Raw genomic sequence first — 23812 nt, forward strand, 5'->3', positions numbered from 1 at the left:
TTTCCTTATTCACTTTTTCCACACCACTCATGATTTTATATACCTCTATCATATCCTCCCCTTAGTCTCCTCTTTTCCAAGCTGAAAATCCAAGCCTCTTTAATCTCTCCTCATATGGGACCCATTCCAAACCCCTAATCATTTTAGTTGCCCTTCTCTGAACTTTTTCTAATGCCAGTATATCTTTTTTGAGATGAGGAGACCACATCTGTATGCAGTATTCAAGATGTGGGAGTACCATGGATTTATATAAAGGCAATAAGATATTCTCCGTCTTATTCTCCATCCCTTTTTGAATGATTCCTAACATCCTGTTTGCTTTTTTGACTGCCGCTGCACACTGCATGGACGTCTTCAGAGAACTATCCACGATGACTCCAAGATCTCTTTCCAGATTAGTTATAGCTAAATTAGCCCCCATCATATTGTATGTACAGTTGGGGTTATTTTTTCCAATGTGCATTACTTTACATTTATTCACATTAAATTTCATTTGCCATTTTGTTGCCCAATCACTTAGTTTTGTGAGATCTTTTTGAAGTTCTTCACAGTCTGCTTTGGTCTTAACTATCTTGAGCAGTTTAGTATCAGCTGCAAACTTTGCCACCTCACCGTTTACCCCTTTCTCCAGATCATTTATGAATAAGTTGAATAGGATTGGTCCTAGGACTGACCTTTGGGGAACACCACTAGTTACCCCTCTCCATTCTGAAAATCTACCATTTATTCCTACCCTTTGTTCCCTGTCTTTTAACCAGTTCTCAGTCCATGAAAGGATTTTCCCTCTTATCCCATGACAACTTAATTTACAGAAGAGCCTTTGGTGAGGGATCTTGTCAAAGGCTTTCTGGAAATCTAAGTACACTATGTCCACATGTTTGTTGACCCCTTCAAAGAACTAATAGATTAGTAAGACATGATTTACCCTTACAGAAACCATGTTGACTTTTGCCCAACAATTTATGTTCTTCTATGTGTCTGACAATTTTATTCTTTACTATTGTTTCAACTAATTTGCCTAGTACTGACATTAGACTGCCTGTCTGTAATTGCCAGGATCACCTCTAGAGCCCTTTTTAAATATTGGCGTTACATTAGCTATCTTCCAGTCATTGGGTACAGACGCTGATTTAAAGGTCAGGTTCCAAACCATAGTTAATAGTTCCGCAATTTCACATTTGAGTTCTTTCAGAACTCTTGGGTGAATGCCATCTGGTCCTAGTGACTTGTTACTGTTGAGTTTATCAATTAATTCCAAAACCTTCTCTAGTGATACTTCAATCTATGACAATTCCTCAGATTTGTCACCTACAAAGAACGGCTCAGATTTGAAAATCTCCCTAACATCCTCAGCCGTGAAGACTGAAGCAAAGAATTCATTTAGTTTCTCCACTATGACTTTATTGTCTTTAAGTGCTCCTTTTCTATCTCAATCATCCAGGGGTCCCACTGGTTGTTTAGCAGGCTTCCTGCTTCTGATGTACTTAAAAAACATTTTGTTATTACCTTTTGAGTTTTTGGCTAGCTGTTCTTCAAACTCCTTTTTGGCATTTCTTATTACATTTTTACACTTAATTTGGCAGTGTTTGCACTCCTTTCTATTTACCTCACTAGGATTTGACTTTCACTTTTTAAAAGATGCCTTTTTATCTTTCACCACTTCTTTTACGTGGTTGTTAAGCCACGGTAGGTTTTTTAGTTCTTTTACTGTGTTTTTTAATTTGGGGTATACATTTAAGTTGGGCCTCTATTATGGTGTCTTTGAAAAGTATCCATGCAGCTTGCAGGGATTTCACTCTAGTCACTGTAGCTTTTAATTTCTGCTTAACTAACCTCCACATTTTTGCATAGTTCCCCTTTCTGAAATTAAATGCCACAGTGTTGGGCTGATCAGAGCCATAGATAGATTACTCCTGGGGGAATTCTGTACTACTACATGTGCACAGAATTCATGTTCCCTGCAGATTTCTTTGCTTCCCCACAGAAAAATGACTTTCTGACAGGGAAGCAAAGGGAAGCTGCAAGAGCAGTCACTCACCACTCCCTAGTAGTGCAGGTACATTGCTGGAGCAGCCAGCAGAGAGATAAATCACCGCAGGGCTGGGGACACCTCAGCAAGTGGCTCCTACCCTGATCTGGGATCAGATGCCAGTTCCAGCTGGGTTGGAGGCAGGAGAGGATGGGACTTCCTCTTCCCCTGCAAGGAGTGGCTAGAGCTGTGTCAAACCCATCCCCAGAAACCTCCCCCAGCTGCAGGAAGCTCAGCATCCTCCCCTGCTTCCTGTCCCCATTGCTCCTCAGCTGAGGTGGGAGTGGTCACTGTATGGGGAGCTGCTCACCCAACCCTTGTGCATCTGGACCTCCCATACCCAGTCACCCCTGCCAAGCCTCACCCCATACATCCAGACCCCCCTTCCCTTCCATACACAGCCACAAAAGAGGGTCAGCATGTGAGGCTGTAATTAGAATCCTTTTAGAACACTCCAGGCTAGGATTTGGTCCTGGCTATCACAAAGCATCCCTGGAGCCATATCCTGCCAGCCCTGGACCTTATTCACCCAGGACTCCATGCAACAGGAAATCTGCCCTTGGATGGTTGGAGAAGCTTGAGGTGATGCAAGGTGGCAATAATCCCTTCTCTATCAGGAGGCTGCAGCCTACCACTGCCATACCCCCAAAAGTATGTGGTATTGGCTGGGGCAGCGGCTTGGGCAGGTGCCCATGGATGAACTGGACAGCTTTGCCAGCAGGCCTCATATGGAGCTCCAGCCACAAACTATGAGGTGTGCTCCCCTGACAAAAGCCCTGCCCCAAAGGCAGCATTGCAAATACCTCCTGCCCTTCCCTTTGGAGCACAGCAATGTGTGTACCCCTTTGAACCACTGTGGGTGAATCCAACTATTGGCTTCAATGGGAGTTCTGCACAAGGATCAATGGTCAGATATAGTCCCAAGTCTGAAATGCAGTCTGATGGGCAGGAGGACTCATCCAGACTACTCATCCATTGCAATAATTGGTCAGCATGCACTTCCCATCTCTGACAATAGCAGGTATATCTCAGAGTGACATTCTGCAGGTTAGTTAAGTAGATTTTAGTTTTAGTACTTAATGGTCCCAGCCACTGCTAGAACATTTACACCACCTCTTAAATGCAAGGCAAAACTTCAACTTTTTCTTGTAACACACTGCTGGGGATACCCAGAGCTGTGAACCAATGTGTGACTTCTGCCTAAGCAAGAAAGAGTTTTGCTGGTGACTAGTTTGTGTCTCACTTTCCCACCACACCAGCCCATCTTCCTCACCAGCAGACTCCTCAAGGATCTCCCAGCCTAGCAGGTGAAATCCAGCCCACAAGCTCCTCAGAGATGCTTCTCTGCAATGTACAGCCCCATCACTGTGCTTTCACAGACTATATCGTTTGCTGCTCTGCTGAAGAGTCAACACATCACAGCTTATTCATTTAACTGGGGTAAACACACCCATCCCTTCAAACACAGCATTGAATTGATTTATAGTAAAACTATAACAAGTTTATTAACAAACGAGCATGGATTAAGTGTTACCAAATAAAAGAGATACAAGCAGAAATGGTTACAAGCAAATTAAAGTGAAAATGCACATCTACAAGTCTAAAATTTAAACTCAACAAGCTACAGCCTTGGTTCAAGATCGATTTCTTACCAATCTTTTTATTTCCAGCCATGGCTGACTCACTCTCAGTCAGGACCTCCCACAGAAGAACAAGGTGCTGGGTTTCCTTTTTCTTTCTAGGTGAAAGATCTTTGCCTAAGCAGGTTTCTCACCTATGTTCAGTTCCCTGAGACGTCAATACTCTTGGTTGAAGGGCCCATCTTTCTCATCTTGTCAGAACTCTGGCCCCTTGTGTCTGTCCAGTGATGGATACCAAGATGGCATCTTCTCTTCTCCTTATATCTTCCTAAACTCACATTTTTGTCCCCAAACTCAGGATGATCTCATGCTGTTCTTCCCTTCCTGTGGGCTTCCCATCCTCCTGCTGATTCATATGTAAATTGGGCTTCCATTGTTCTAATTCTACTAATCTTAATTTATATACAAGATGGGTAGGTAGCTGTCTTCCTTCCTGTCTGGGAGAAAAACTGATTCTCTCCTTTTGGTCAGAGACTTTAAAGCAAAATATTAATGAGTAACCGTAATTCCTCATCTAGTGTTAATACATACATTTCACAATGATATTAATCACCATTGTCACCAGTTCGCATATGATAATCTGTATCTAAAATGGGTCATGGAAATTGTGACAGTAGTGAGATGGGGTACACTGGCCTGGTTAGACCAGCTGAATCTCACTGGTATATGCCAGGTAGTTCCTGGCCATCTGGCACTGAGGTGCTCTTGGGGTCATACTACTTATGCCATCAAAAGGTCTTTGTAGACTAGGCTTGTCATTTTTGGCATACATCTAAGTTAATCTCTACCAACATTGTTACTTTAATATAGCCACAGGCAGACATTCTGACAACCATCCTGACAACCACCTTTTAAATCTGGAAACATACACATGAATCTCGACAGTGAAAAACCCTGGAAAGGAAAAATAACTTGCCCTTAGTGTGAGTAAACAATATTTTAAAATTTAGGTTCTACAGGTGAAATTTTCAAATGCACTCAGCATTGGCCTAATCCTGAGACCCTTAAACTCAATGGTAAAACTCCCAACTCTTAATTAATGCTAAGGGCTTTTGAAAATCTTGCTTTATGTAAATTAGAAACACACTGTCTGGAAGCTTACTTATGTATTCACACAGGTTTATGTATGATAGAAACAAAGAAAGGTAAGATCTATGTGTGTCTGGCCTAGAAACTAAGGGCCAAATTCTGGTCCCAGTTACTCTTATGTATATCAGGAGTAACTTCAGTAAAGTCAGTGAAGTTACATTGATGCACAACTGAAGTAAGTATAAGGAGAATCAGACCTTGGGGCTCAAGTCATTATGAAGATACTCAACTTGACTGTTTCAGTTTTCTTAAATATTATCAACTATCAACATAATTACTCTCTAATTATGTATTAGAGGCCCAATGACTGCAGCATAGAAAATAAGGGGACGTAAGTCTATCTTCCTTTTTGTTTTGTAGATCATGCTATTCTGCACTGAACTGAAAGGCTCAGGGCTTAGTAAGGGATATTTCACCTCTACATCTCCAGTTCAAATCTGGTCCAGGTTGATAAGGACCAAATATAGGTAACAACTGGTGGCTACTTGACCTGTTTAAATGAGGAGGTAGTCTCAGCTTTAGCTGAGTTCCTCACAGGGATATGTGCATGTTGCAAACACCATCAGCACATCTGGGGCTTTCTTGCCATTCTCAGAAGGCAATCCAAAGCCACAGAGACTGAACTACCCTCTCACTCATGGAGAGGGAGGCAGAGCAGTAGGTCAGCTTACACTGTCTTTGCCAGTGCTCTACCTGCTTTGTAGATAAACAACATGACTTCTGTCTCTGGAGCTGCCAACCTGGGATCTTTCACAGGCACCAAACTCTTTTTTTAAATAATTGGAGGAGGAATAAACCCTTTAATGAAACTGAGCATTCTAAATGCATCACAGGGTTGCTTTTGTCATTAAGCACCAGCCGCATGCCCAGCACTGCACAAAAAAACCACAGAGAAAGACTCAAGAAGATTACGACTGAAGGGCTAGATTTTGCCTGGCTGCTATATAGGTGTATGGAAAACCGGGAAGAGCTGTTTCCCCGCCTTGAGCCCCTCACATGAGGGGTGACGCACAGCCCAGCTGCTCCTTCGTAATGCCACCAAGAACGTAAATCACCCCAAAGGGGCATAGAAGAGCAGGGCCTTGTCCCCACACCCTCTGCACCAGCCAGCAAAGCTAGCCAAGCACAGAGTGAGGCATGTGCTGCACCAGTTTAAAGGATGGTGTATGGTGATGCTCTCCCTGCACATCTCTGAGCTCTGGAAAGGATTGTGCCACCCTGAAGCACAATCCCTTTGGAGCACCCACCTGGGAGATGTGCCCCAAGACCTGTGGTGGTTACCAGCCTATGTGTACCAATTCTATTCCAGCTTAGTAGCTATGCATTTCTGCTCCTGCGGGGCAGTGGGAGGGGTGGGAGAGAAAGAAGATGAATTTAAAAGGAACTATGGAGAAAATGTAAGCAACTGATGTTGGTTGCAGTCCAATACATGTAATAAGCAAATACCTCATTACTGTCAGAACTACACACCTAAATAAGTAAAACAGACCTATTTTAGGAGGGTTTTTTTTCCATTTTGTGTTTATAGCACAATAAAAGAATTATTTATTTCAGAAAGTTATTAATAGAAGTATTGCCCCAATTATTTATGGTTCAGCTGCTACTACCATAGTATTATCTGTTTATTATTATTTTTGGTAACAGTGCCTGATGTTTTCATAGCTCTTTAAAGTCATAGAATATTATTTAGAGTGGAGACGTGACAATTTTCATCAAAGTTTTGCCAGGCTGTATTAATATTTTTAACATATCACAAAATACAAATATTTCACTTCAGACTAGTTACAGAAATGGGGATTGTGTCAACAATCAGTACTCAAAGTTAATCAACAAGTTGCCACTGTAATTTGTTTCAAGGCCTTTTATGATTGAAAAAAAAATCAATCAAATAATTTGCAGCCAAATCTCCTTTTTGCATTCATTCACTTTCACACACAGAAACACAAACCTGGTGGGCGAAGAGCCCACGTTCTAAGTTTCTACTTGAAGTAGATATTAATGAGTTATAAATCCCTGAAAATGAGGGTTGCCAATGGAAATGCTGGTATATCCTTTATTAAGCAGTGCTGCCAAGAGCCACTATAAAGTTAAGTACTTTTATAGCTTATACCTATTGCATTTTTAATTGTAACAATCTTGTGAACACAGAACTTCATGGCAAAGGTACAGAATCAGCCAGCACCATCAATACTGAGAACACTTACAGTGCCCAGTGTCCAGGGACAATGGTTCATAAGTCAGCTGTGTGGTGGTTAAATCGTAAAAGGGTATTGATTAGTTTATATTCCATTGCAACTTCATTGTGTCTCTTTCAAAAGCATAGCACATCTTAGCATTTACAATACAATGCATTTCGGAGTTTTCCATATTAAAACTTATGCTTGCCATGGCCAGAGAGAGCTAAACTTGTTACTATCTGGCAGCTGTTCAGTGGCCCACATGAAATGAATCAGTGGTCTCAACTTAGTGCATGATGAATGAGTGTCTACATCATACCACCACCATCATAGCACAAACTAGTACTCTCAGCAGAGAGGCCAAGAACAGAATCGGCATGAAGACAGAATTATCCCCTCAGGTCATACTGAGGGTAGAAGCTTACACTGACACTTCCCACACTTTACCTGCTCTGTGAATAAACAAAGGTCTTTTGCAATCAAGCACCTATCTTGAGCTAAGTTAACTTAAACGATAATACTCCAATAAATACAGAGACTTCTAGAGCAAATATCACAGAGTCAGTAGAGAAAAAAAGGATGATTTTTTAACGTGAATTTAATACTCTAAACCGACTGAAGTTTGTTCAGAGAGGTAGAAAAGCTCTCGCATAAGGCTTGCAAATACATTGTCTCATGTCCAAAACAGTACTGAGACTTTTATAAAACAAGAAGGCTACCAAGCTAGACCAAACCAAACACTCTGTAAGTAAAGAAAAATGGTCCTGTTTCTGATTACACATACCCAGCTTTTACTCTGGTCTAACGCTTTTGGCTTCAGAACAGTTACTCCCAATATACAATGATGTAAATGAGATCAGAATCAGACCCAATGATCATTTTAAAACAATGAGTGCAATAGCCAAGTGGCAATTAAAGGAATTCATTCCACACATGTAAAATAAGTTCCTGCCCCTTATTAGTAGAAATGAACCTGCCATCTGCACCAGTGCAAAGTCATATTGAACACATTAGCCACTCATTGAGTTCACTGGAGCAACTGTGAATTGACATCATGGGGCAGTGATCCATAGTGGACAGAACACTCAGCTAGGATTCAGGATACCTGAGTTCTGTTCCTGGCTCTGCCACTGGCCTGCTGGGTGATATTGAACAGGCTTTTACCCTCTGTACCTCAGTTTCCCTATCTGTAAAATGGGGATGATGCTTATCTCCTTTGTAAACTGCTTTTAGATGCATCAGTGAAAAGTGCTATATGACAGCTAGGCATTATCATTATTACTAAATGAGATCAGAAACTAGCCTGGTGTTTCTAAGTTCTAGCATGCACTGGAAAAAGACAAACATTTGAAGTGAAGGAAAGAATGATTGATGATATGTCTTGAAGTTCTTTAGAAGTGTGTAAAGAAGGCACAGGTGGGGAGGAAAGTTGCCCAAAATTCTGCCATACCCAAGCTACCACCAGGTGAAGACTTTTCCAGCAGTAACAGCCATATAGAACTACTACTGAAATCAGTTTTTCATTGATTAACTGAGTGCAGAGAAGACTCAAAGACAGAATACACAAGCTCTTTAGTCTGCACTGTCACAGCCACACACATGTGCATTTCAGGCTCATGTTAAGTTATAGTGCAGATATTGGCCAGGAGTTCACGTATTTTTCATAGAGATCATGATTCAGGTTGGAGTAAGTTCTCAGAGGTGCTGAGTACCCACACCTCCCACAGAAACCATTAAGCAATGACATATTTAGCTACATCAAGTCTTATCTGCATCGAGACATTTTGTATCTGTTGTCAGCAATTGTGGCAATTTCCTTGGTACAGACAACCAGCCCATATGGCTGGTTGAAGTGCTCGGGTATATTGGGCTAACCCATTTTCAACACCACATCCGGAAGGCCCTCTCAACTGTTATCACCAGTGCAGCTTCACCTGTTGCTGACAATGGATGTTCTCGTGCAGGCAAAGCTCATGAACCCACTGCAGGATGTTTGCAACTGTCTCTCCCTCGAGTGGCTAGAGCCCTACCAAGAGGATACAAACCCTTACACTACTACTACTTTCTCCTTGAGTTCAGATGGCAAAGGTATATGCTTTTGGAAAAGGTGGTTGTAAGTTCTATACTCACCCATCTGCATTGACCATAACCCACCTAATGCCTGACCTTTTCATGATGCCATTTGATCCTCTTTCAAATCCTTGCCTGACACTCTGCCTCCTTAAATTATTTACAGGATCAACTAAATAAATAGTGTCCTTCAGTTCCCTAAACTGTTTGCAGCATTGCTATGTGCAGTTATGCAGCTGCTTCTGTCCACTCTAGCAGTAGCTCATGCATAGTTTATCATCAGTCTTAAACATTTCAGGATCCTATTGGCCAAAAAGCAATTTGTAAATGATTTCAGTGGGAGTTGGCTCAGACTCTTACATGGGTACGATTCCAAATGATAAGAAGAAGAATTGCATCCTTGAGGGCAGAATTGGTCTCCAGGAGTTGGATATATTTTTAAGACTGAGAGCACAGTATTGGGATCGTGCACTACTGTAGATATCAGTGACTAATGGCAGCAGTGTTGGGTTTTTTCCCCACATAATACAGCTGTGCACTCAGCATGGGCCCTAGCTGCTGAAAGACACTTAAGATTTCTCCCTCCTTTTTTGTCAATGATATTGTGGAGTTTAACAGGATCAAGGAAATTATTGTGCAGAATTTCAATCATTTTACTTACAGAATTGTCTTTCTAAATGAAATGAATTCCAGTAGAAGTAGACACAAATATATTTGGGCAATCTCAGGTCCTGCGTGTGAGTGAAAGGGACACAAAACCAATTACAGACAAAGTGACCTTCTGAAGCTCCCACACAGCAAAAGCAGCATGGTCTAATTGATAAGGCACTGGCCTTGGAGTCAGGCGTGCTGGGTTTTCATCTCAGTTCTACCTCTGACAAGCTAGGTAATCTTGAGCAAAATCACTTCACTTCTGTGATTCAGTTCCACATCCTGTAAAATGGGAATAAAGAGATGTACCTTCCCTTATAATTCACCTTGAGATCTACAGATACAAATCACTGAAGGAGAGCTAATAAGCATGGTTTATATAGGATAAGTATTAAAAACACCTGCCAGCCTATTGAACTCTTTACTTTAGGAGATTCAGATGAATGAGTGAGGTTCATGTGTGGAACCTCATGGAAAATGACAAGCCCTTTTGAAGTAGCATAGACTGCGTAGACTGTTGGTCCTTCATCAGTTAAGACTGAGCCGATCACAACACAACTTCCAATTTTCTCTCGTTCTGGCCATCCTTCGCCATATCTCCTTGTTAGGAAATCATCCCACCTCTTTGGAGGCCGACTGCATGGCAGTTTCAGTTCTCGCGGATACCACTCAGATATAGCTGCAGTCCATCTGTTGTCACTGAGTCGGGCCACATGTCCCGCCCACTTCATTTTGCTGAGCCTGCTTTCAACAACAACAACATCTCACACTCCAGACTGCTGCCTAATTATTTCACTGGGGATGTGACTGCAGAGCGAAATGCCCAAAAATGTTTGTTCCATCGCCCTCTGTGTGACAGACAGTTGATGTTCTTCAGTCTTCATCAGCGACCATGTTTCGCTGCCATATAGCATTGCTGGAAGCACAGTCGAGTTAAAAAGATTGGCACAAGTTGTTTTGCCTATCTTTCCTTGAAGGATATCCCTGACGTTGTTGAATGTGCACCATCCAGCTTTTTTTCTGCGCAACAGTTTGCCTTTCTGATCGTAGTGCATGTTGACTTCCTGGCCCAAATCAACATATTTGTCAACCTCCTGGATCTGCTCTCCTCCAAGAGTTATTTGGTTTCTTGGCAGAACATCTGATCTCATATTTCGTTTTCGACTGGTTCATTTTTAATCCGACGACTACTTTTTGCATTCAGTTCTTTAAGCATTCTCTCAAGCTGGACTGTATTTTCAGCTATCCGCACTGTATCAGCTGCAAACCTGAGATGGTTTAGCCGCTCGCCATTGATATTAATCCCGCCTTTCAGATCTGTTTGTCGAAAGATCAATTCAAGACAGGCTGTGAATAATTTTGGTGAACTGTATCTCCTTGTTTCATACCTTTCTCAATGGTGATTCGGAGGGGAGTATCGAACAGCAATATATCTGTGCGGCAGCCAGAGTTCGCTTCCTTTAATAATGTGATATATTTTGCACTGACGCTGCAGGGTTCCCTCCCCACTTTGAACTCTAGGGTACAGACGTGGGGACCTGCATGAAAGACCCCCTAAGCTTATTTCTACCAGCTTCGCTTAAAATCTCCCCAAAGCACAAATTCTTTCTTGTACCTTGGATTAGGTAACGCTGCCACCACCAAGTGATTTAAACAAACATTTAGGGAGGGCCACTTGGAGCCCTGCCTTCCCCAAATATCCCCCAAGCCCCTACACCCCCTTTCCTGAGGAGGCTTGAGAATATATCCTGACCAATTGGTACAGATGAACACAGACCCAAACCCTTGGATCTTAAAACAATGAAAAATCAATCAGGTTCTTAAAAGAAGAATTTTAATTAAAGAAAAAAGGTGAAAGGAGCACCTCTGTAAGATTAGAATGGAAGATATTCTCACAGGCAATCAGATTCAAAACACAGAGGGTTTCCCTCTGGGCAAAATTTTAAAGTTACAAAAAGAAAACCAGGAATACCCTTCCTCTCAGCACAGAGAACATTCACAAGCCAAAATAAAAGTAAATCTAATGCATTTCCTTGCCAAATACTTACTAACTCTATAGGAGTTAGATTGCTTGAGCCTTTGATCTTGCTCCAGCCAAAAGCCACACGGGACAGACAGAACAAAGCCTCCCCCGCACCACCACCCCCAGATTTGAAAGTATCTTGTCCCTTTATTGGGCCTTTTGGTCAGGTGCCAGCCAGGTTACCTGAGCTTCTTAACCCTTTACAGGTAAGAGGATTTTGTGCCTCTGGCCAGGAAGGATTTTATAGTACTGTATACAGAATGGTGGTTACCCTTCCCTTTAGATTTATGACAGATGCCCTGTTCTGAAAGAGCTTCAAGAACGGCATTAGTCTCCACACTATCAAATGCCTTCTCGTAGTCCACAAAGGCAATGCACAAAGGGAACTTGTATTCCCTTGAATGCTCTAGTAGTTGGTTTAGAGTGAAGATGTGGTCTATCATGCTGTAATTTCCTGCTCTCTAGGTTGCTGTTCATCCAGGTTTCACGACAGTCGATCTGTTATCATTTTGATGAACAACTTATAGACATGCGAAAGCAGGCAGATTGGACGATAGTTCTTTAGATTTTCCTGATCGCCTTTCTTATGCAGCAAGACGGCATTGGACTCTTTCCAGCTGGACGTTATCTTCTGGATTTCCAGGTAACAGCTGAACCTTTGGGCAAGAGCTTTCCAGAGTTCCTGACCTCCCGCCTTAAGCACTTCTGCTGTCTACATCCTGACCTGGAGCCTTCCCCTCTTTCATCTGATGGACTGTGTAGACGTGCAGACTCACCCCTGCAGTGCCTCCTGCTGGTGACTTCTGGGAATTAGCTCGTTCCAGCTCCAGAGCGCTCTCTGCAGGCCGATGATCCACCTGTCCTCTGGCCCCTGTGTCCCTCCCTGGACCCCAGTGCCCCTTTAACTGGGGTGCTGCCCCCTAGCAGTACCCCTCCAATCTGGGTCACCCCTCCCTGGGCAACCCCCACCCACTATCCCCACCTCGCCTCAGTATAAGGTTACTGCCAGTCATCATCTAGCCCCCAGGCCCTGGGGGCAGACTGCAGTATCAGCCACTCATCACTGGCAAGGTTGGGTTTGGACTTGCTGCCTTTGCCTACCCCTGGGCTGCCCTCTGCAACCCCCAATACCTATTGGCCTTGTGCTAGGCTGCAACCTGGGGCTTTCCAGGCTGGAGCTCCCCAGCTCCTCTGCCTTTCCCCAGCCCTGTGCCACTCAGGTACCCTGATTCTAGCTCCCTGCAGCCAGGCCCATCTCCCTCTACAGCTAGAGAGAGACTGACCCTGGGCCTCTGGCTCACAGCCTTTTATAGGGACCAGCTGAGCCTGATTGGGGTGTGGCCCAGCTGCAGCCACTTCCCCAATCAGCCCAGTTTAGCAGCTCCCAGCCACAACCTTCCCCCAGGGCTGTATTAAGCCCTTCATTGCAGGAGCAGGGTAACCACCCCGCTACAAACTTCATGACGACTTCGCTGATGAGAACTGGGAGTATGTGTTCATTGGTTTGTTGAAGTGACGGCATTGGGACATCTATACGGGATGCAAACAGCTGGGTATAGAAATCCCTGCAGATTGCCTACATCTTTGTTTGATGGGTTACTGATTCTCCATCCTTGTTCTTCAAAGCTGATAATGATGACCTATATAACACCAGTTCCCGTTTGCATTTTTTTAGACTTTTTACAATCTTCAGCAGCCTTTAGGAGCTGAAGTGTATTCCTAAATAGCCTTTTGACAAGTATTCCTAAATTACCCCAGAATTTATATGCTGAATTTTACCCCAGAACAAATTTTTTACAGCCAGTTCATAAAACCCTCAAAATAAGGGGCTTTTAACGAAACACCGACAGAGTTAGCAATAACAGTGATTTTTACTATCATTACTTTGCAATCACAAAAACTCAGCCAGAACATGCATTTGGACTTGTCTAGCTTCCCAAAAGAAAAATATTATCAGGTCCCAATTCTTTTAGATACTTAGTGCCTTCTGAGAGTCACTGGCCATCTCATTAAGGGTGCTTAGCACCTTGCAGACGGTCTCTCGTAATGTGGTTCTGCTCCTGGGAAAGCTTCCATAAAGTGAGTGGATGGCTACAATATTGATCAAAGACATCTGACTTCGGAAGACCACAAATCCTCAGATCCAGCTTCCTCCTAGGTGTTCTCCCAACCCTTCCTACACTGATAGTCCTCAGCCAATAGGTATTTCCCAGGCTTCTCTGCTGTACTACCCATAGCTTTTCCCACCTCAGTTATGCTCACATGAGCACTCTGAGATCCAATGAACTTTGAGATCCTTGGAAGAAAGGCAACATATAAGTGAAAAATACTGGTTAGTATTAATATTGTTATATGACCTCTCTGGTGATCATACAAGTGTAGATCCTAATATTATGCTTAGTTTACAGGACATTTTATGGACAGCACTTATTGATTCATTGTCCAGGGGGACTTCCTGCATAGCACGTTTGTTCCTGGATTCCCTCCCTTCCACCAAGCCTGAACCCTATGTCTAAAGAGTACAGATGGTGCATAGCTAGTATAGAGAGAATATTATCAGCTGTATGAGGATATGCAATTATTATGTAGCCACCTTTCCCCATGGTTAGCCCTCTGGGCACCTTTTCCACTGGGTTCCCACATTCCTTCTCCTCTTCACCATATGCAAAAGATATGTAAACTAGGTCTAGTATAATTTCTCCATAAACAAGGTCTTGGTAATTTGGGGCAAAATGAGACCTTCTTACATCTACCGCAGTAAAGATGGAAGTACTTCACTTACAGTGCATTTAGGTGGGTCATTCATCTGCAAACTGCACTAGAAGACTGTGATTTTTAGGGTTATGAATCTTGCCGTCTGACCACAAGTCCCATACACAGATGTACTGATTCAGCAATCACAATCTAGTCACACGCTCCATACTCTTTCTCTCTCAGGGAAATGAGACATTACCTCGGCAAGTCGAGAATGCTTGTGAACGTTCTCTCCTTTCTGCACGCTTGGAGCAAGCTGCTGCAAGACGCCCCGGCTGCTTGTGAGAGCTCGTGTCAAGCGAGCAAACTTCCCCCAGCCTTGAGAAAACAGAACAAAGATTACACAAGAGTTACAAGCACCAATATGCAACTGTATTCAGGATGACTCTCCTAACTCAAGGGATCAAATTCAGCAGTGATAAACGTGGTAAAATTTAACCACATGCCAGGTGGAAGTGAGTCAGTAAACAGGTGTCAATGTGGCAAAGTGGCCAAAAAGTGTGGCAATTCAATGGCTGTGCAAGAGGACAGTTACTTGGATTGGGTCTTTCCTGGGGACAAAATTCTGCCCTGGAATAATCACCTATTGAAATAAGTGATCTGATTCAGATCTCACATCAATGCAGGAGATGCTCCTGGCCTATCCAGGTAAGAGACCAGAATCAGGAACAATGAGAGTTATAACAAAAATTGAATCTGGTCCCAGATGTGTAGGGGACGGTGTGGATGTAAGCAAAGAAATAGACCATACTATATGATCTAACAAAAACAAGCGCAGATGAAACCAGCACATGATTTTATACCCTCTGCAGATGAGAGGAAGGAAAAAGCAAATACTTTTTTCAAACTTTGCAAAAACATTCAGCTGCTGGGGAGAATTTATATGCTGAATTTTAGCCCAGAACAATTTTTACAAGTGATTCATAAACCCCTCAAAATAAGGGTCCTTTAACAAAACACCGACAGAGTTAGCAGTAACAATGATTTTTATGATCATTACTTTGCAATCACAGAAACTCAGCTAGAACATGCATTTGGACTTCTCTAGCTTCCTAAAAGAAAAATATTATTAGGTCCCAATTCTGCAAGATACTTAGTGCCTTCTGGGAGTCACTGGCCATCTCATTAAGGGTGCTTAGCACCTTGAAGACTGTCTCTCTTAATGTGGTTCTGCTCCTGGGAAAGCTTCCATAACCTTCTGACTCCATTAAGAAAAGAATTTATACTATTTTTAAAGAGCAGCCTGGATTGCTAATGTGCAAGTCTCCTATTAAAGTCATTGGGATTTGAGTGGTTAGAGTGCTGCACAGTACTTTGAACATTTCCTGTCAATGCCCTGTTGTGAAAGTGTTTGCTGGAATGTGTTTGCACTAAATAAAAGGTGATCTGACATATGTTTAAGGAAAGTGCAAAGGAGCAACCCTTAAAAAGGTGTGGAATCAGACAAAGAAACAATTGTTGAGGCAAAGAATGTCTCTTACAAAGCCAACATTGAAGCAACCCCCTCTCCCAATGTTTTTAAAGAAGGTCTGATTGACAGAGCTGGCTGGAACCAACTGCCTCTTTCCTGTAGAATTCCACAGTAATTAGACTTTTCATTTCCATCCACTGGGACAAATCTGATCTGAGTAAGGAGTACAGTGTTTGCCCCAGAAAGAATAATAGAATATCAAGGTTGGAAGGGACCTCAGGAGATCATCTAGCCCAACCCCCTGCTCAAAGCAGGGCCAATCCCGAGACAGATTTTTGCCCCATCCCTAAAAATGTCCCCCTGAAGGATTGAACTCACAACCCTGGGTTTAGCAGGCCAATGCTCAAACCAGTGTGCTATCTCTTCAGAGAAACAGATCACTTTTCAAAATACAGAGACAAATCCTCAGCTGAGGTTAATCAGCACAGCTCTATTGACTCCAGTGCAAGTATACTAATTGGCCCCAAATCTGTTATTTTTCACAATAGTCAGACAGATACATTTTCATGGCAGCTTTTTAACACAGTATATTTCTAAGGGAATATTCTTCCCTTGCTGTCTATGAATAAGTCTCATTAACATTAACGGGCCAAGTCCTGAAGCCATTACTCACTTCTTATTCAGGCAAAACTTTGAGAAGGCCAATAGGTGTTAGGAGCAATTTCCCCCAGCATGTTCTCATAAGGGCCAGATCCACAGCTGGTGTCAATGAGCATCGATCTTCTAAAGCTAATAGAGATGGTGTAAGTTGGTGTGTCTCCATTAGCTTTAGAAGATCTATACTCATTGATACAAACTGAGAATCTGGCCCTAAGACCTTCCTTTGACATAACTTGGATATCGCATGACTCCACTGACTTCACCGGAGTTACTCCTGATTCTTCACTGACTTACACCACTGTAAATCAAGATCACTGGATTTACAGTGCTGTGCATCCAGAGAAACTGGGGGAGAATTTGTTCAAGTGTCAGTAAATAGAATTACATGGGTTTACAGTCTCAGCTTTATAGTATGTGATATAAATAAAGCATGTACACCATATGAGTATTATTAGCAATTAATGCTGTCCGTGGTGCTGAAATGAAGTATACTATGCTGTGCGTAAAGATTACTCACAAAATATGTTAAATGGTACCTAAACATTGCAAAGCCAAGCACTGGGACAGGAAATGCCAGAATTAAGGCTGTCCACACAAACATAACGTGACTCCCTTGTCCACATGCATTAAGATACAGTCTTTAAATTACATGATCACATACAATTCTCCCACCAGGATCCCTGCCTCATTTAGTGCACAGGATGGACAGAGCTCAATTAATGAGCAACTATTCAATATTTTATTTTAACTTCATTGAACAATGTGTGGCCCTAGGCCTTATTTAATTCACACTATTCAAACTCTGCCCTGGGTGTGTGTGTGTGTAATTTTCTAGGTTTTTTTAAAAAGCAAACCATGGAATCATATTGACACGCACATGGGTTATCAGCAGGATTGGAACCTTTAGATCCATGGCAAGGATATCTGCCCCTTGAGTTGATGGATTTACCAATAGAAGTAGTAGGTTGTCATCCTCTATGTGGACCAGGGTAGAGGCAGATGAGACACACATTGCCAGTGGGTTTTACAGATATTTGCTGAGAACAGAAGAATGAGGAGACTTGGAAATCTGGGGTCCCATTCCACGTTCAGGATGGGAGTCTATTCTAGTGGTCACCCTTCTGTCCCTGTCTCCCTCAGTCTGTCCCTATTCTAGTATTGTCTTTTCCCCATTGCCCCCCTGCAGCATCTCATTGCATTTCCCCACCTCCCCTTCTTATCCCAGTTCTACTCTAATCCTCTGACCTCCCTGTCCAAGTCCCAGTCTTCTCCCCCACCTCAGGCTCCTCATCCCAGTCTATCCACAGGCTCCTTGTCCAGAGTCCCAGTCTCTCCCCTTCCCAGTTCTCAGTCTTAGTTCCATAGATTCCAAGACCAGAAGGGACCATTGTGATCATCTCATCCAACCTCTTTTATCACCCAGGCCACAGAATTTACCCAAAATAATTCCGACAGCATAGCTTTCATAAAAATATCCAATTTTAATTTTAAAAATATCAGTGATGGAGAATCCATCTTGATGCTTGGTAAATTGCCCCTCACTGTTAAAAATGTACAGCTTTTTCCAGTCTGAATTTGTCCAGCTTTAGCTTCCAGCCTTAGATTGGGGAATAGCTTTCTCTGCTAGACTGAAGAGGACATTATTAAATATTTGTTCTCCAGATAGGTACTCATAAATTAATATAGTTACCCCTTAACCTTCTCCTTGTTAAGCTAAATAAGTTGCTTTCTTTGAGTCTATCACTACAAGACAGTTTTCTAATCCTTTAATCATTCTTGGGGCTCTTCTCTAAACCTCCTCCTGATAACTCCCCATCCCAGTTTTCCCATCCCAGGTTTCTTGTCTGAATCTACACCCCCTGCACCCTCCAGTCTGGTTCTTGTCCCTTCTGCATTTGAGACAGGTCACTTCCTCCTCCATACTGCGTGGTCACCAGCAAGGGGGCACTGAGATCAGAGAGACTCTCCCTGTTCTTAATTCTGGTTTCCATGACCAGGATGGCCTGTGGCACCAGACAACACCAATTTCAGGGAAAATCCTGCTCAGCCCTGGGCAGGAGCATGCTCAGTACAGATTAAATTCCTTCAGGATTCTGTTGACAAACTTTAACAAGTCTCTACTGAGCATGTGGAAACAAAGTTTTTCAAAGGCTTATAACTTAGCCAAATCTGAGCTGTTTTCACAGGGATGGCAAAAGGCACATCCCTGGCCCAGGGCAATTTCAAGTCTTTCCTCCAAAGAATGAAAGCATTAGAATGTCTCAGAAACAATTATAGGAATTTTTTTTTTTACCATGGACAAGCTAAGATATTTGAACCTAATCTCATTCTCCGATGTGGCTCAACCATTGATGATGAAACTTTAAAAATAAATTCAGCCTGTGGCAGACACCTGGTGAGGAAAATTTCAATCCAAACAGTTAACGTTGGGCAAAGTTATAAGCAACTGAAAACAGGATCATATAAAGAGAAGTGTCATGCAAACAACTATATAAGCAGAGCTGGTAGTACTGCCTATAATGAGACTGCAGGCCCAATTCTCCTCTTGCTTATTCCAGATTTACATCATTGTAACTATTGATTTCAATAGAATTGCCTTGGATTTACAGTTGGAAGAGGAATCAGGCACTGTGCCTGAAGAGTGCATAATAAGTATGTGAGTATGCCTTAAGCAGAGCTGAGCTTTGTGAAATTTTTACCGTAGAACAATGGGTAAGTAAATGTCATTAAAATTTTACAGAAATTTAAGCAGTGCCATGTAGATGCAAAGCCTATCTATGGCCAAAAAGTGTATTATGCTTTTCAAGTAGCATTAGGTATTATGAAGCTGAGAGATTCTCTCACTTCTTCTGTTCATTTCTGTTCCTTATTTAAAAGCGCTGGGAATATTCTGCAGTAATGGTCTAAACCCCACTGCTTACTGTAGCAATACTGCTGTGTTTTGGGCAATTAGTGTAAAACACCATCCTTTTATTTTTAAATGGAAGGAAAAGCAAATGGTGTAAACACCAGTGTACACAGTGGTTCTATATGTGGCATCACAGAGACAACACTGGCATCAACAGCACCTACAGTAGAATGCTCATTTGTGTCTCAGTGCCCTAAGAGGAAGGAATCCCTCTTGATCTCATTACAACACATTACTACAGAAGCCTGAAGAAAGACACAAATTGCCCGTAGGTACGCAGACATTTAGGGCAAGGACTGATTACTCTCATTAGTCAATAAAGACAGACCAAGAAGCGATGGACTTATTTACTTTCTCTGCTCTAACTTATCAGAAAAAACACCAAAAGTAAGAGCCATCAGGCAGTGGAACAAAATGCAAAGGAAGACCAGGAGCTCCGATGCTGTGATTCTAAAGTCAAGATTTGACCCATGTTTCAAAAAAAGGTATAATGGCATCAGTCCTGCCACCATGAGGGGGAACAGACTACACCACCTACATTAAACAGTTGTTTTCTTCCCCCCAAGGTGATAGGCATTTTCCTATACCTGAAACCACCCACTTTTTTCCTCTGAAAAAAAAAATTTAAATTGTATTGTGAAACTCAAAGACACTCATTATGCAATTCACCTTATAAGCTTATTTATTTTTCAAACAATCAAAAAGTACATATAATATTGTCCAAGAAGCCAGCTTGCATTTCTGGAATAGAACAATAACAGTAGCCAATCTAATAATAGTCTTGCCTCTCACTCTCCTGTTTTTGTTCTTCTGTTGACACGTTAAGCACCTGTCCTGTGATGAAGTTTTGACCAAACCAATCTGAACATACTAAAACTCACTCCACTAGTACGGAGCTGGCTCAATAAGAGTGGAGGTCTTAAAAAGACAAAATTCTGAATTCAACTGTCCTGCTGTCCATGACTTCACTGTCACAATTTTTCATCTTTTTGATGCAACTACTGTGATACAACCTCCTTTGCAACCGTAGAGGTGGGCAGAAAGCTAGACCTTCAATCTTGAATGCTAGAAGAAAAGGAAAGAACTCAGGATCACAAAACCATCAGCCATGTTTCAACATCCTCTTCTTCCTGTTCTGGGCTCCATTATGGCCTTTGTATTAGGCATCAGTTATGTTGGCTAAGAAAATGAAACAACCCACCACTTTGCTGAATTGATTTTCTATTTTGTTCTTGTGAAGTTCTAGTTCTTTTGTTGTTAACTGACTCAAGCCAGATTTATACTGAGACCACAAGAGTAGTGTCTTCCACTTGTGACCTGTCAAGTCCCCCCTAAATCTGCTTCAGTTGCTTTTGTAAGCGAAGGCCACTAGCCATTTGGAGGCTTGAGAGAAGCAATTCCCAAGGGTATGTCTAACTCCATGGGAGCGAACCCCCCAGCCCAGGTAAACAGATTCATGTTAGTGGGGTTTGCACTAGCACGCTAAAATTAGTTGCACAAACATTGTGGCACCAGTGTAGGCTCAGGCTAATTACCCGAGCACAAGCCCACCCTGCCCCCTGGGTCTAAACTTGGGTGTCTAGATTGAGCCACTGCTGATGTCGCAACATCCAGGCATATTAGTCCAAGCCCTGCAGCACAAGTCTCTCTGAGCAGGCTGGGAGGCTCTCTCCCAGCTGTGGCACAGAAACTGTGTAAACAGACTGCTGATCTCACCTGCTAGAGAGGCACAAACACTCTGTGGGGGCCAGACCAGGAGCGCCATAGACAAGCCTGGCAACTGACTGCAGGCACCAGAAAGCCTGTTCACAGCTGGCACGTCCCCAGCACACGAGTTGCGCCTGGACAGGCCTCATGTTTGAGACCAGGAGTTACCTGGCCAGAGCCCAATTGCCATGCCTGGGTGACCAACTGCAGACCCCCAAAAACATCTCTGAGTCTGCACATGTGACCTGAGCCTAGGCAGGGGCGGTTTTGTAGAAGACTCCTGGAAACAGGGAATCGGGTTACAGCAGCCACAGGGAATTCAGCCCAGAAGTTTCACCATGCAACAGAAGGGGAGACTCCATTTTGTCTCACCTGGTCAGAGGGCTTGGGACTGACCCCAGCTCCACAAAGGAGAGACTGAGCCCCAAGACTCTGCTTTGCTTGTGAGGACTGACTGCCAGCTCTGCCTGGTAAGCTGCCTCTGCACGGGGGCCCTATAGAGGAGCGGACTCACCCCTGCGGCACCTCCTGCTGGTCTCTCAGGGAATTAGCTCACTGCCAACCAGGAGTGCCCTCTGCAGGCCTCTGAGTGATCCACCTGTCCTCTGGCCCCGTGTCCCTCCCAGGACCCCAGTGCCCTGTTGTCTGGGGTGCTGCCCACTAGCAGTAACCCCCCAGTCTTAGTGTCTCTCCTCCCCAGGAAATTCCCACCCACTATCCCCACCTTGCCTCAGTATTTGGCTACTGTCAGTCATTGTCTAGCCCCCAGACCCTGGGGCAGACTGCAGTATCAGCCACTCATAACTGGCAAGGGGGGTTTGGACCTGCTGCCTTTGCCTACCCCTGGGCTGCCCTCTGCAACCCCCAGTACCTGTTGGCCTTATGCTAGGCCACAGCCTGGGGCTTTCCAGGCTGGAGCTCCCCAGCTCCTCTGCCGCTCCCCAGCCCTGCTTCACTCAGGTGCCCCGTCTCCAGCTCCCTGCAGCCAGGCCCTTCTCCCTCTACAGGCAGAGGGAGACTGCTGAGCTCCTGGCTCACAGCCTCTTTATACAGGCCAGCTGAGCCTGATTGGGGCATGGCCCAGCTGCAGCCACTTCCCAATCAGTCCAGTTTAGCAGCTCCCAGCCACAACCTTCCCCCAGGGCTGTTTCCAGCCCTTCAGGGCAGGAGCAGGGTAACCACCCTGCTACAGACCCCTTCCCTTGGAAGGGGAGAACTATCAGCGTACCAGGAAGGTGTACCAGACCTTTTCACTGAGCTCCAACAACAAACTGCAGCCTGTGGGAGACTTTTGAGGCATTTTGATATTCTTACTTAGTTTGTGGACATTTCATGTTCACTGCTGGGGGACTGGCTGGTTACTCAATTATTTGAGATCCTGGATTCCCTGGCCTGTTCCCTTTCCATTCTGTTAACGTACTGCTATACATTCTGTGAGTAATAGGTCTGCTGGCCCTGGATTTCCTGTAATTATACATTGTAATCTCCCAGAGATCATAGCCGTTGTCTGTTAATTTATTAATTGGGCCATTAGGTGAAGGCACTGAGTGCAAAAGAACCCAGGCCCCAATGATGCTAAGGTGGGTCACTGACATTTCACGTACCACATGCTGGGTAATACTAGGAGAAGACTCCATGTTTCTAAAACTAACTGAGATCTTAATTAAGAGAACTATTTACAGAGTTGCTGCAACTGCAGCTAACAATCCAGCCATGTGCACACAGACTGTCTTCCTGGTGTTACCGCCACCTTCCCTCCTGAAGCCTGTGCTCTTTCCTCCAAATTTCATGCAGATTGCTACAAGCAAGGTCCTCAAGAGGGAGGAATAAGGGTCTATATCACTTTTGGAAACCAGAGGTCCCCCAGGAGGGAGCTCCATAAGCTGTTGTATAAAATGCAATGTTATGTTTTTAACAGAGTCCTCCTTGTGCTCAGTGCAAATTTCAATACACTGTAGTATTTAGGTGCAATGATACAAACACAGTCTTCTTGAGAATTCCCAGGTGCCCTTGAGAAGGTGAGCATCTATCCTTATGGAGCCAGTGCGATCTAGTAGACAGCACTAGATTGGGTGTTAGAAGATGTGAATTTTATTACTAGCTTTGCTACTGACCTACTGTGTGACCTTGGATAAGTAATTTCACCTCTCTGTGCTTCTGTTTCCCCTCCCACCATTTGTTACTCCTGTGAATCTAGACTGTAAGTTCTGGGATTGCCTCTTTTTCATTGTGTACAGTGTTCAGCACAATAGGGCCCCAGGTCTCAGAAAGGGCCTATGGGCACTACTGTAATACAAACAATTTTTTTAGTCTTGCTTTTTCAATCAGGCAGCCATGATGCAAATGGTGGTTGCAGAATACTTTTTGAACTTCCACAGTGTGCTTCAGATCTGTGTTAGGTCTGACTTCTTTCTCAAAAAAGTTTAAATAGTGTGTTCTACACCCATATCTCAGAAATGGAGGAAGAGTGCACCCAAGAAGTCTTCTCATCTTTTTCCATTTTAATTTTTGTTCTCTGAGAAAATGGCAAAGACACTTTACCCTGCAATCTTGCATATTTTTTTCAGCAGCTAGAACATGGTATTCTGTGGCTTTGTTTTCAGATACAGAATCAATAGCAATGAGTAGGAATGCATTTTTCCTGAAAGGACACTTATAACGATTGTTGTGTAGGTTCTCAGGTTCAACCAACC

General features: G+C 43.4%; 1 protein-coding gene across 11 annotated transcripts in view; it reads right to left on the reverse strand.

Moving 5' to 3' along the window:
- KCNH1 (potassium voltage-gated channel subfamily H member 1) overlaps positions 1–23812 on the reverse strand; it is a 347125-nt gene that overhangs the window by 277295 nt on the left and 46018 nt on the right. For all 11 annotated transcript variants that reach the window (XM_039531620.1, XM_039531621.1, XM_039531617.1 and 8 more), the window contains exon 5: positions 14633–14751. In XM_039531620.1, the coding sequence (XP_039387554.1) occupies positions 14633–14751 (119 nt within the window). The remainder of the gene's footprint in view (positions 1–14632; positions 14752–23812) is intronic.

Source organism: Mauremys reevesii, linkage group 3 (genome assembly GCF_016161935.1).
Source record: "Mauremys reevesii isolate NIE-2019 linkage group 3, ASM1616193v1, whole genome shotgun sequence".
In the NCBI taxonomy this organism is placed as follows: Eukaryota; Metazoa; Chordata; order Testudines; family Geoemydidae; genus Mauremys; species Mauremys reevesii.